This window comes from Prionailurus bengalensis, chromosome D4 (assembly GCF_016509475.1).
Source record: "Prionailurus bengalensis isolate Pbe53 chromosome D4, Fcat_Pben_1.1_paternal_pri, whole genome shotgun sequence".
Taxonomy (NCBI): domain Eukaryota; kingdom Metazoa; phylum Chordata; class Mammalia; order Carnivora; family Felidae; genus Prionailurus; species Prionailurus bengalensis.
Window position 1 is genome coordinate 26989718 of NC_057359.1, and position 14432 is coordinate 27004149.

Genomic DNA, 14432 nt, shown 5'->3' on the forward strand with positions numbered 1-14432 from the left:
TGACTCAAAGACAATAATGGCTTCTCATTTTCTGCCCTTTAAAAATAATACAAATATCACTTCTTTAGGAATCTAATACACTGGCTTCACTTTCAAAATGCATCATTTTATTTTCCTCATAAGGCAGTCATACATTATAACCTTACAGCACGTGACAGTCACATCATTTCTTCAGTAAGCCCTAGGACTTCCACGAGTGTTCCCGGAGCTCACAGCCAGAGCAGTCAAATATTAAAGCTTTCTCCACAGCCACACGTTCCTTTGATGTTTGGGTTATTGAAAACAAACTCACTGGATAACTTATCTTCAACATAGTCCATTTCTGTTCCTAAAAGTGTCAGTTGTGCTTTCTTCTCGATGAACACTCTGACTCCTGGCGGGAGAAGAAAGCAAGTGTCACATAAATAAAACCTGCAGAGTAAACACTCACAAAAGTCAAACAGGAAGCTTCTGGATCAGTCCCACTATTTCCTTTAAGGGATTTAGTGCTCAGTTCCTGTCTGTCCCTTCTTTTCCACCCAATAACCTAAGTCAAACACAATGACACTGGCTAGACTGTTGTATATAAGCCAATCCCATGACAATTCTATGCAAAACTTGCACTTCACTCCTTTTTCCAATATGCAATATGAAGGAAATGAGTATATTCTCGGTGAGACTTCTGTAAAGACAAAGTCTGGAAAATGTGCGAGAACTCTGCAATGACGTCTGTACACATGACACAATGGCAAGCCTAGAGGCACACAAGGACTGTGATACACTGGGCTGGTTTCATAAGACCAACCAGTGCACCGCAGCCGTTTTGTGCTGCTTAGGGGCTGGAAAACTGGTAACAACCTAACTCCCTAGTAATTACGCAGGTAGAAGTTGGTATCTTCGTAAATATAATCAGCTTAAGAAAGCTTTCCAGGGTGCCTGGGTGGCTCAGTGGTTAAGCATCCGACTTTAGTTCAGGTCATGATCTCGCAGTTCATGAAAACAAGACCGCATCAGGCTCTGTGCTGACAGCTCAGAGCCTGGGACCTGCTTTGGATTCTGTGTCTCCCTCTCTCTCTGCCCCTCCCCTGCTTGCACGCTCTAAGATAAATAAACATTCAAAAAAAATTTTTTTAAAAACCCAAAACTTAAAAAAATAATAAAATAAAAAAGAGAAAGCTTTCCTCCTTATAAGAAACTTAGTAATTACTCATATATACACTACACATAATTATTAGAACTCCTCTTCTTAAAAATGAAAACATTTAAGATATTTAATGTATTGATCTAAAAAACAACACACTGGGGCACCTGGGTGGCTCAGTTGGTTACGTTCGACTCTTGATTTTGACTCAGGTCATGATCCCAGGGTGGTGGGATCGAGCCCTGTGTTGGGCATGAAGCCTGCTTAAGATTCTGTCTCTCCCCCTCTCCCCCACTCGCTCTTTCTCTAAAATAAAAGAAAAAATAAAAACTACCTATTAACAAAAATAGGTAGTTTTTTGTTTTCAATAGGTTTTATCAGATTCTTGGGTTGGGGCAGGAGGCAGGACATAATTAAAGCACTGACATTTTAAATAAAAATGAAAAATACAGATTCCTCAAAAGCATGAGATGACATTACTTATTTGGTACAGATGTCAAACTGCTGCTTCGCACACGATGCATGGTTCAGTATGAAGTTTAATCATTTAAAAACCTTTCTGCACACAGTGATTATTTTTTGTAACTGAAATAAACACACAAATGATAATCCGTCAGTTACTAAGAGCACAGCCTATTTAACCTCTCCATGCCTCAGTTTCTTCATCTGTAAAATGGGGCATGACATGGTACCATTCTCACTCAGCTGCTGTGTATGAATCACTTAATACACGAAAGGCCATCAAACCAGATACACTGAGCACCACATAAGCCATTCCTACTATCATCTTTACTCTTCTTGCTGTTCAAGGTTAAAGATTTGACGCCAAGTTTGCTTAAAACTCACCGTCTTGAACAACTTCTTCATCAGAATCTCCTTTTGTCTTTGTATATTCTAGAGTATAAGAAAGGCCATTACAACCCCTGGTTCGGACACCAACTTTCAGACCTACCTGAAAAAGCATTGTAAATAAAACTTAAGTTTTAAAGTAGTACATATTAAACAATTACATTCATAAAAACCCTGGCTGGTTGACCCTGTATGTTTCTTTGTAAGCTCAAAGATAAATATTAGATTTCTCATTATAAAATGTCCCTTTAGGAAGTGGAAGGGGGAACATGCACTTAAAAAGTTTAACTATTTAACAAACATCACTGCAACACTAGTGGGGATCCTAAAATAAAAAAACAATTATGTGCAAAGAAAACAGTACAGAGGGGTCAAAACTCCAAAAAGCCAGTCACTATCACTCTACAAAAGATATCTCCTATGGTTTTCCCATTTTTCTTCCAGTCCTCATCATACATACATACACTCGAAACACAGGTTTTATTACAGCAGGAATAAAAGTCTTATTGTCTGCTTTGTTTCTGCCACGTAAGACATCATCTTTCTGTGTGATCAGCCTTCACAACTATCATTTGCATGTAATGCCTCAGTAATCCACTGTACCACAGTAAGCTGTGCCCCACCAGGGGCGCGCACTCACCACCCCGCGATCAAGAGTCACATGCTCTACTGGCCGAGCCAGCCAGGTGCCTCTTAAAGAAGAGTTTTAATTCTAAACATTAAGAATTTTTTTTTTAAAGGAAAAAGAAAAGTATCTGATGGCAGAGGCGGCTACCTACAAATTCTCGATTGTCTGTGCCCCACCTCACTGCAGGAGATGCTCTCAGGAAGTTTCTGTGTGGCTAGGTTCACCGAGGCTCACAGGCTGTCACCTGGCAATCACCCTGCCTCTACACGGGGCCTTAACTCTAAGGCAGACCTGTGTACACATTCTCGAGTACCAGAAATCAGAAGATTGCAGCCAACACAGACGTAAGAAGTTTAAAAGGTGACCAAACCGCACTTTTAAAATACCAATGTCTATCTTAACGTGACTGCCTAACAACACCTACCAAATGCCTACTCTTGGATCCTATCTGCTTTTTCATTGAAGTGTATGGTAAAACTATCACCATACAAAGGAGGATTTCAGCCAGTAGACCCTGATTCTCTCAAAAGCAGCGATGTGCACTTGCTTCAGGAAAACAGGGAGTAGGAAAGACGTGTGGCAAAGAGGGGGGCTTACAATTTTGGGGTGCCTGGGAGTCTGGACAGCTGAAGCATTCAGACAGCAGAGTGTGTCCTTATACCCTTACACAACACGGAGACAGAACTGTGCTCTTATTCACTTTCAGAGTGAGAGCTGACAGAACACGGGAGGGAGTGTCCCGTACTGGGCACCATCAATAAACTGTCTAGCTCAAATTCTGAGGCACGTGTCCTAAGTATGGGTTTAAGCTAGCTTTAATCTTTGTCACTAAGAGGCCTCCAGCAAGCAGGAAGTCCTACTACTAGGAACGAATACAGACGCTTACAGAATACATGAAAATGCAGCTGTAGGTAGCTGGAGCCTGGAAAAGGGATTGCCTGTGCCCTCAGCGACTCCAACGAAGTATGTGTTCCACCCTTTTCACAACACTATGAACAAACATCCCTCAAATCTACACAGCTAAGTTCGTGGTCCATTTGGTCATCGATCTATCAATGGAGCTGGAATACTGATATACGTATGCAGTAATTCTTAGGAGGACCGTCCAGAACTTCATTCAATTGTAAGGTAGATCGCACAACAGAAGCTAGAAACCACTCTGTAGTCTAATTACTCAATATTAATAGTCTAGTACTTGGATGTGATTTATGGTACTCCACAGGCAATTAACAATGCACTAAGATGAAGGTGAGGCACACACCCCCTACTGCACAATTCTGTGTCTAGGACAGGCTATGTAGGTGCACTACACCATGCTTACAGCCTTAGCCCTCTAAGCAATGGGCCTGGCACGCTACAGACACGAAATGTTTGCTGCGTGATGGTTGTGGCAGCACTGGATGTAAACAACCCCAAAGACCGTTAGTATGGGCGGTTGGCTAAATAAATAAAACCCGTTCGATAAAACACACTAATAGATGCAACCATTAAAAAGAATGAGGTGGGTCTTCCTGTAATGACACAGAAAGAACCTCAAGCTATTATTATTAAGGACAAAAAGTCAAGTGTAACCACAGCATGTATGGAATGCTTATAAAAGTACGAAGAGATATACACACAAACAAGCACAGGCATAGTCTAGGTCAGTAGTCCCCATCAGGGAATCATTATTGGTTGTCACAACTAAGGAGTGGGGCAGTGCCACGGGTACCTATGTGCAGAGGCCCAGGATACTACTGAACATCCTGCATTCCACCTCCAACAAAGAATTATCTGGCCCAAAACATCAACTGTGCAGAGACTGAGAAACCCTGGTGTAGACAGATTAAAAATGTACACATTGTGTTGGAAAGGACAATGGGAGGTAGCTCCTTAGAAGGATGAATGACAATCAAGAGTCTGGGGTCACAAAACGATGTCTTCTCCATTTAATAGCTTGTTATAAAATAATTTTGTTTTTTTTAAAAACCTTGAGTGTACCTTTACTCTTTTTTTTCAACATACTTAATTTTATTTTTTAAAATTTACATCCAAATTAGTTAGCATATAGTACAACAAGGATTTCAGTAGATTCCTTAGTGCCCCTTACCCATTTAGCCCATCCCCCCTCCCACAACCCCTCTAGTCACCCTCTGTTTGTTCTCCATATTTATAAGTCTCTTCTGCTTTGTCCCCCTCCTTGTTTTTATATTTTTGTTTCCCTTCCCTTCACCTATTTTGTCTCTTAAAGTCCTCATATGAGTAAAGTCATATGATATTTGTCTTTCTTTGACTAATTTCACTTAGCATAATACCCTCCAGTTCCATCCATGTAGTTGCAAATGGCAAGATTTCATTCTTTCTGATTGCCGAGTAATACTCCATTGTATATATATACCACATCTTCTAATCCATTCATCCATCGATGGACATTTGGGCTCTCTCCGTACTTTGGCTATTGTTGATAGTGCTGGAGTGAAGCTTTACTCTTTAAATAAAAATCCCTAACCAATGAAAACATACTGTTTATCACAAGATAAATTCATTGTGAAAACAGGACTTCAATTTTTTTAGTAAATATTCAACTGATTGGTTTTACTTACGTGTTCAGGCTTATCTTTAAGAAGCTGTTTTATCTTGTTTACTGCTGAAGGTGTCTGAAAAAAGAACAAGTTATTACGTTTTTAGCTGCAAAACTTGCTTTTTTTAAAGCCTTACAGTTCCCTACCTTTGAGACTATTCAAGTCTATCTTCAGCAAACTCATGTGACAATTTCATATTCCACTCTTGCCCAAGTACTTTATGGCTTTTATAAACAAACATATGAACTCTCAATACAAAGCACTTCATTTTTATTAAAAAAAATTTTTTTTAATGTTTATTTTTGCCAGAGAGACAAAGTGTGAGTGGGAGGGGCAGAGAGAGGAAGACACAGAATCCAAAGGAGGCTCCAGGGTCTGCGCTGTCAGCACACAGCCCGATGTAGGGCTTGAACTCATGAGCTGTGAGATCATGACCTGAGCCGAAGTCAGACGCTTAACCGACTGAGCCACCCAGGAGACCCTATTTTGATTTTTTTTTTTTCAACGTTTATTTATTTTTGGGACAGAGAGAGACAGAGCATGAACGGGGGAGGGGCAGAGAGAGAGGGAGACACAGAATCAGAAACAGGCTCCAGGCTCTGAGCCATCAGCCCAGAGCCTGACGCGGGGCTCGAACTCCCGGACCGCGAGATCGTGACCTGGCTGAAGTCGGACGCTTAACCGACTGCGCCACCCAGGCGCCCCCCTATTTTGATTTTTAAAATACCTTCTAGCAACATCCTTTGAGTCTTGCTCCCCCCCGTCAAGGTCAGCTCCCTGTCATTAGCGCTGGTACTCTCTACTTACATCACAAATGTAATTTTTCCAAGGAGCATCTATTTTGTGCTGCTACTACATGCTCAGCACAAGTACAATTCCCAACACAGAGATCAGGTGCTCAACAGTCAATGAATGACTCAAGGAATCACTGGGGAAGCTGATCTTCAGGCGGTTTTTCTGTTGATTATTATTAACTCTTGCTTTTTTTGCTTACCCCTAATCTATGTCAAACTCGTCAAAATGCATACAGGAAACAGTGATACCAGCATCAACCCAGGGTGTGCCTCGGTACAGTCCTGCCACATGGTCCCACAGATACTAAATGTGGCTTAAAACAACATCTCAGGATATCCGGACAAACAGAAATAAGCTGGTCAACTACAGAAGCAAGCACAGGGAGGCATTTTTCAGGAGTAATGCTGTTTAATCTAGCCCATTTGTCCTCAAGATGGATCAGCATCACCAACCCCACTTTCTCTAGAAGTGCAATTTTCCAAATTTACCAAACTGGTACTCTTGGATCCTATCTGCTTTTTCACGGTGCTGTCAGGGACAAAGTCTGTTCCAGGGCACTCCTATTCCCCTTCTTGGCTGTGTCCCAGCCTGTGACTTGGCTTAAATGGGGAGAAGAAACCCTCCTTCTCAGGATTGTTGTGAGGATTCAATAAACGAGCTCACGAAGTACACTCCCGAGCAGTGCCAGGCACAAAGAGCTCAATATAAACCAGCCCTTATCACAATGAAGAGAGTATATTAGTGAAGACATCATGTCCTTCCTACTTTGTTTTATTAGCTCCTCAGCTGGCAACGCTGTGCTGGTCCTCCAGTTTTTTGTACCGGCATCTTACTGGTTTGTGAAATCCCAGTGGACATTATGACCTGTGACTCAGAAGCAACTGTAGCCAAAACTCAAGCCCGTGCTGAGGGAACAGACCCAAAGGATGGCCCCAAAGCGTGCTCTTCTGGCCTGCCTGGAGGCTCTTCTGGCCTACCTCAGCCAGGTAAGGATGTTGAAGCAGAGTCTGGACCCAATTTAGAAAGGCCACAAAAACCAATTTAGAAAATTGAGACTAGTATTTTTTAAAAACACAAACTAGGGGCACCTGGGTGGCTCAGTTGGTTAAGCATCTGACTTTAGCTAAGGTCATGATCTCACTGCTCCTGAGTTTGAGCCCTGTGTTGAGCTCTCTGCTGTCAGGGCAGACCCCAATTCAAAAGAAAAAAAAAAAAAAAAAAAAAGGTAAAAAAAAAAAAAGTCACCACCAGTCGGTGGTCTATTAAGCAGCCTTTTCCCACAATTCTACCAGAACAGGAGCCAAGCGGTGTGACAAAAGCAGACAACAGGGAACAGTACGCAGGGGGAAGAAGAAGGAAATGGAAAAGAGAATTTTGTGGTTTTTTTTCTCTTGATATTACGGCATATCAACCTCAAACAGTTACAGAAATATTTCTGAAAAGATGTTTAAAAACACTCATTTGTCCTTCTCAACAACTGCCAGTAAAAACTAGCTTCCGTAATTTTCATGGTCATACTTCCCACATTGAGTCCTGAATCTAACTACTGTCCTTAATCTAACTACTGTCAAAGAGCAAAGGATTTCCAATAAGTGAAAAAACAAACAGACAAACAAAACCCCAGGCAGGGCCATGAAAAAAATATCCATTTCAAGTATAACTTGCCCTGTGATGCTGGGAAGTCAAAGATGAGGAGGGTTCACCATTCACCCCTCCATGACCAAAACAAAGCAGACAGGGTATCAACACTACTCTGTTAGCAGCCCCTTGTGGTTTTTATCTCCAAGTGATGATTAAATCACCTAACTTGGCTTTCCAAAATGATGTATTTTCTTCTTTTCTCAACTCTTAGTAGGAAACACTTAGACACAGTAAGTAAAAACAATTCTTGGAGTGGTCTCCCTATCCCAAAGCGGCTGACTTCACGCCTTGTACTGTTAAGGGAAAAGTAACTGGTGTGCCTGGGAAACGTCATTATAGGAGCCAAACCAAGTCTTAATGTTCCTGTGTCAGAGGCCAAAACCAAACATACTCCATTGGGAGGAGTGTTATTAATGATGGAAACCCAGCTGAGTACTTATTTAAGGGAAAGATATGGATCTTACAACTTGCTGAGAAATTTGATTTTCAGAACAAGTCAGAATGACTAACAGGGAACATGTGGCACTTAAAAAAAATGCTAGCTCTTAAAGGTACTTTTTGTATCTTGGGGCCAGGCAGAAGCTGAGGATCACGCTGGGTTCTTTGTCTATTTGCATACACTAGCACCTCTGCAAGAAGTAAACTCAATCTGGCAAACAGTGCGAGAACTTCGGCTAAACAACACGCTCCAGGCCTGGTAGCCTTCCAATTTCCAAGCACTCCCCCCAAACAACTAAGACACCTATACTTTTCCAAGGAAAGTATAATATACCTTAATTTAGGTATAATTGAGGACTTATTCACCTGAGATTTGACCAATGAATTAAAATTTAAGATTCCAGGGGCGTCTGGGTGGCTTAGTCGGTTGAGCAACCGACTTCGGCTCAGGTCATGATCTCACGGTCCATGGGTTTGAGCCCCACATCAGGCTCTGTGCTTAACACTTGCTCAGAGCCTGGAGCCTGCTTCCGATTCCATGTCTCCTTGTCTCTCTGCCCCTCCCCCGCTCACACTCTGTCTCACTCTGTCTCTCAAAAATAAATAAATGTAAAAAAAAAAAAAAAAATTAAGATTCCTGGGACGCCTGGGTGGCTTGGTCAGTTAAGTGTCTGACTTCGGATCAGGTCATGATCTCCTGGTTGTGGTTCGTGAGTTCGAGCCCTGCATCGTCTCTGCACTGACAGTGTGGAGTCTGCCTGGGATACTCTCTCTCTGCCCCTCTCTCCCCTCAAATAAATAAACTTAAAACAAAATTAAGATTCTTGAAACTTGATTAAATACAAAGATAGTTTTTAATCTACTCATATGTATATCACAGAACAAGACAAAAGGCCCTTAAAAAAAGATTTCAGCCTGTTTTTGTAGCAGAAACTTTTCATTCGCAACACTGTATTTCCTTAATTCCTCATGCAATTTTAGTATTTTGCTGTTCAAGAAAACAAAATTAAAACCAGAGCTAACTCCAGGATTACGTATACTAAACACCTGTCAACAACTACAACCTATTTTAATTTCATTATAAATACGGCATTTTAATGTTTAGAAGATGGTAACTAGCAGCCAATGAACAAGTGACAGTATATTTTAACTCGTTCTTTAACAGCTAGGGGTGGCATTATAGTGTTTTCCCTTTTGTCTTTTCCTATTCATCTCTGTGTATTATGTAGCCCACATTTTAAAAGTTTAACATGTCTCTCATTTAATACATGGTAATAAGCACGTTATTAACGATTCACTAAGTACATTCCAGGTGCTTAATGGTTTACATGCATCATCTTATTCTCACAATTCTGTGATTTAGGTATTAAAGATTAAATAATTTGCACAGAGACAGTAAGTTAAAGAACGAAGAGTTATGACTCCCAAACTTAAAAAAAAAAAAAAAAGTATTATTTACAGTGACTACACCGACTGAATGTACTCACCAACTCCATCTACTCTAATTTAACCAATCTCTCATTGTTACACATTTAGGCTACTCCCAATGGTTTCTTGGAGAATACCCTTAAATGACCTAAATACAGGAATCTTACTGCTTGGTCACTGTTCCAAAGGACTTCTGGTACTTGTCCTTCAACGAATTAACAGCTCCTTACTGGGACTCTAGTATCACATTGTTCCCTAGCCCTTCTCAACCAGGTGCCGCCGGAAAGTTAAGTCTTAAGGCACCCACTGAACATAATGAATTAACTTCTCTGTGCTCATGAAGAATGATGCTGGCTATGTACCATTATTCTCTTACAGTTTTGCTTGAGCTTTATGCACAGCTGTAGGTACACCCTTCATCCTAAATTATGGTTACATTAATTCTGATTTGTAGAATGATGGAAGTAAAAGCCTCTGCCAGCAGGGCAGTGTTAAATCTTCAAGTTCTTTTGTCATTTTTCACTCTGCCCCCCTACAAACTCAATTTCAACCGTCAGTTCCTGGATATGTAGAGTAGGGACAGCATCCTCTTTGGACGTGCCTCTGAAGATGCCCAAAGGTACTCACTTTCATGCGGTGGGGTGGAGTCTTAAAACACTCAATCAAGGAACCGTCTCTGGTTTGCACCAATGTGTTTAGGACAGCCTATCACCAGATGAGGCCTTTTGTTCCAGCAACCCACCAATCCTCTCCTGGATTAACATCAGTTAATGTAGATAATTTGGAAGCATGGAACCATGTTTTCATTTAATCAATTCCTTTTCCTAGCCTTTTAATGACCTCTGGTAGGCTGCACAGGCACAGCACTTTAACAAGTTTGCGCCATGTCAGATTCCTGATGTGAAGTTTATACATCTAGGTAGCACTGATCTCTTCCTCCTCCTTTTACTGAAATCTCTAGTTTCATTTGCTTTCATCCACATTCACTCATTAGCCCTTTGATCACCTCCTTGCTTCTGCACTTGACTTAAAATATTTGCAAGGGACTTAAAATATCTGCTGGGACTTAAAATATTTTTTTGCAAAAACACTAGAAAACTAACAAACAGCAATACATGCATGCCACAATGTCTGGAGACTAGAGAACATATGCTAGGATTAAAACGACTGCACCAGGTGGAAAGCAGCAAGGACCTTTGTCTTTAGCACCAGCTAAGATCACAGGGAAAGAAACTTAAAAAGTCACCCAGAGAGTTAAACAGGCTAAGTTCAGACAACGGACTTTGGCAAGTTAATCAGAACACTTGATCAGATGCCAACAACAGAGCCCTGCTGAAATAAGACATGACATGGTAAGGAGCTGTTACAATTCTGTTAGCAGAATTAGCCTGGTAAGTGGTAACAGGTAATGAAGCAGGAGAAAGTAAGTGTAGACAGCTCAGGTCTGAGAATGTATACTGTCATTATTCCTAGTAATTCCTAAGGGTGGCCAAGGCCTGGCCCACAACTGTGTCCCTGGAGGGTGGGAAACTGTGTAACACATTCATTTCTTATACTGAAACAAAGGAGGTCTTAAATATCAGCTGAATGACAAGGAGCAAAAGGGAATGACTTAGAGATTTTGAACGAGCAAGTAATGATATGCTAAATGATGGACTTCTCTTTCTGGCTCTACCATTACCAGTGGTAGAATTCTTTTCAATTCTGAGTACTATGTTTTTTGTTTATTTAATGTTTATTTATTTTGAGAGACAGTGTGAGCAGGGGAGGGGCAGAGACAGAGGGAGACACAGAATCCGAAGCAGGCTCCAAGCTCTGAGCTGTCAGCACAGAGCCCAACGCGGGGCTCAAACCCACCAGCCACTGACATCATGACCTGAACTGAAGTCGGAGGCTTAACCAACAGAGCCACCCAGGTGCCCCAATTCTGAGTACTTGTGAACTGAGACCGAAAGACACAAAGTATGACTCGTGTCTTCTAGTATGACTTGTTGTGATTTCAAGACTTTGGAAAATTCTAAGCTCTGATATCTTCCAGACATGAAAACAGGCGGGTGGTACAGAAAATAGTAATACAGAATAATCGGGATAACCTCTGTAGGGGCTGAAAACAATGAACCATTATAAAAGTGAATTCTCCTGCCTCATCACAACTTTCTTCTGTTTTGCTACAACTAGTTTTCTGGCAACAGGCTATCTTATAGCATTAGGTTGAATGGAATCTAGGATTCCTTTAGAGAATCTACTTTCCCACTCTCTAGGTGGTGAATGCTTGCACAAAGGCTTCTCCTTCATCTCTTGATGGGTGTGTGATAAGTTATGCTGATCATAGGCTTTCCTATAAAATTCAACTCTTTCAAAATGGCAAACACAAGTGACTGCTTAACGGACATGGCAGTTTTCTCGGGGTGAAATGTTTTGGAACGAGACACAGGTGATGGTTGCCCAACACTTGGTACTAAATGCCACTGAATTGTACATTCTAAAGTGGTTAATGTTATGTTATGTGAGTGTTCCCTAGGCTAAAAAGAAAAAAAAAACAAAAAAACAACTGCACAGTGCACCAGGGATCCCGTATATGCATGGTAAGCCCTGCGGTGAGCATCTGCGGTATGGACTCTGGGGCCCTCCGAGTGTGTTTGACCTTTCACCTAGAAAACGCTCACCCAGGGTAGAGATTTTTATCCTTCTTTGTCCTTTGTGAGAGCCGACCGCGGCGGAGGCCTGCTGGAGGCACACAGGGTGTTTCAAAAAGCCTCCCCTCCCCGAACCCAGGAAGAAACCCTTTGTGCGCTGCAGCCTTGATCTCGGCGAGGGGTGGGCTTTGTTGAAGCTGCGCTCTCACGTCGCTCGCCGCCCTCGCCCGGAGGTCCCCCGGCGAGCTACCGCCCTCCCGGCGCACCTGGAGGGCAGGGGTCGCGGTTCCCTCCCCCAAACTCCCCGGAGTGCCGGGCGCCGAGCTCTGAAAGGCCCGCGACGCACGCACAGTCGTGCCCCTGGGCTCGCGGCGGGCTGCCCCGGCCGGCCGGGGACTCGCGCACACGCGGCGTCCCCCAACCTCCGCATGCGGCGGCGCACGGCCTGCTGGGAAACGTAGTTCCGGGGGCGCCAGGCTCCCGTGGAGCAGCCCCGCCCGGGCTTGTTTATCTCTCCAGCCGGGGCGAGGCGGGCAAGGCGGCGACGCGGCGGCCGCGGAGCGCGCCCGGAGCCCTGCTGCCGTGACCTCGAGAGAGCGGAGGTGAACCAATGTCACCGCCCGACCGAGCGCCCCGGCCACTCACCAGGGTGAGGGCGGCCCGAGTGGGCTGCAGCTTCCTCTTGCTCACAGCCCGGACAGTGGCCCGGACTAACGAAGCCGACATCCTCGCCGTCCCGGCGCCCCGGTGCCTCGGGCCGGAACTCGGCCACCTCAGCCTCTCTCCATGGACACAGCGGCCGCATTGACGCCACAAGCTCCGGCGCACGGCGCCCCAGGCCCCGCCCCGCGCGAGCCCGCCCCCGCCCCCGCCATTGGGCGGGCCGTGTGAGTGACGGACAGAGGGCGGGGCGCGGAGCTCCGGCCATGGGCACGTGACTTGTTAGGCGCAAGGGCCCGGGGGCAAGGTTATCTTTGCAAGGACGGCCTCCGCTCTACGTGGGGAGTGGGGCTGGGGCGCGCAGAACGCCTGCACTTGTGGACTCTGGAGGCGTGTCGCTCCACGACCTGCCCCTGGGCAAGATGCGGCGTCACTCCTTAAGAACGCTGAGCCACGAGCGCTGGTGCTCTCCAAAGCAGAAGGGTTCCGAGGCCCAGGTACACACGTTGGTCTTCCTTTTGGTTCAGCTAGGCAGTTCTTAAGAGCATGGACTTAACGCAGAATCGCGAAATAAACAATCCCAATACTCACCAGGCTACCTTCTCACCGCGGGCTGTACTGCACCGGATGTTGGAAGATGGTGCTAATGCAACTTTCGCTTTTAGGTGCTGACTTTGGAACGCCGACCAACCCGAAGATGTGATTGGACAGATCTGTCAACATTCATAGCGAGAACCATTCCGTAAGATTGGTTGAACGCCTGTTTGTCAGACCTTGTAGTGGCTGCTCAGGGCCTCCTGCCTTTTAATTCTCCAAGTACACCTAAGCTTTAGGCATTATACCAGGCATGCACTCACAGGAAGCCTGGTCAATGGAGGGTCCAGGAAAGAATGAGAGATCCTGGAGAACAGAAGTGCTGCAGGATTAGCAGCAGTAGGGGGGAGGAGGAGAACGTAAAGGATGGGTGGCTTTTCTCGTGGAAGTGCTAGAGGTAGAGGGGAAAAGTAGGATCTGTGGAATGGTGATGGCGAGGAAAGATTCTTGCTCAGTGTTTTGATGTGAAAAGAACTAATCAGTGTGTTTTAGAGCCCAATTTATCTTTCATCCCCTAGAGCCTATAGGTTTGGATGGTTCAGAATTCCCTTAGGTAGTTCTGTCTCCCTGCTACTGAACTAGAACTGCACGACAGCAAGAGAATGGTTATCTTTGCCTCTAAGCCCTCTAAGCACAAAAGAAGCAGTGAGATTAGGCGATGGTAGTATGGTGGGTTTGTATCTTGGCTTCCTCTCCCTAGCTCGGTGATTTGGGACGGGGTATTTTACTTCTTGTGCCCTTCCTGTTACTGATGCTATGAAGACTAAATGGAAAGCCCTTAGAAGATTGTATGGCACCTAAGTACTAGAAACTCAATAAAGGTTGCTAGTTATTCATGGATAAAGATGTCATATACTGTGAAACCGTGGAACCACAGCGGTGGATACACATGCCATTCCACATTTGTCTAAACCCATAGAACGTGTCACACCAAGAATGAATCCTAATGTAAACAACGGACTTTGGGCGATAATGTTGTGTCCACATAGGCTGTCAGTTCTAACAAATACCCGACCCTGGTGCAGGATGTGGATAGTGGAGGGTTTTGGTTTGTGTGGGGACAGGGGTATCTGGGAATTCTG

At 44.1% G+C, this 14432-nt stretch overlaps 1 protein-coding gene across 1 annotated transcript; it reads right to left on the minus strand.

Annotated features, from left to right (window-relative positions):
• Nucleotides 1–85: 85 nt before the first annotated feature.
• Nucleotides 86–12965, minus strand: ISCA1 (iron-sulfur cluster assembly 1). Its single transcript, XM_043567378.1, has 4 exons — nucleotides 12742–12965; nucleotides 5180–5233; nucleotides 1967–2072; nucleotides 86–373 (listed from the first exon to the last, which is right to left on the minus strand). Exons 1-4 carry the CDS (start codon nucleotides 12820–12822, stop codon nucleotides 225–227), a joined length of 390 nt encoding a protein of 129 aa, XP_043423313.1. The 5' UTR covers nucleotides 12823–12965; the 3' UTR covers nucleotides 86–224.
• Nucleotides 12966–14432: the final 1467 nt, after the last annotated feature.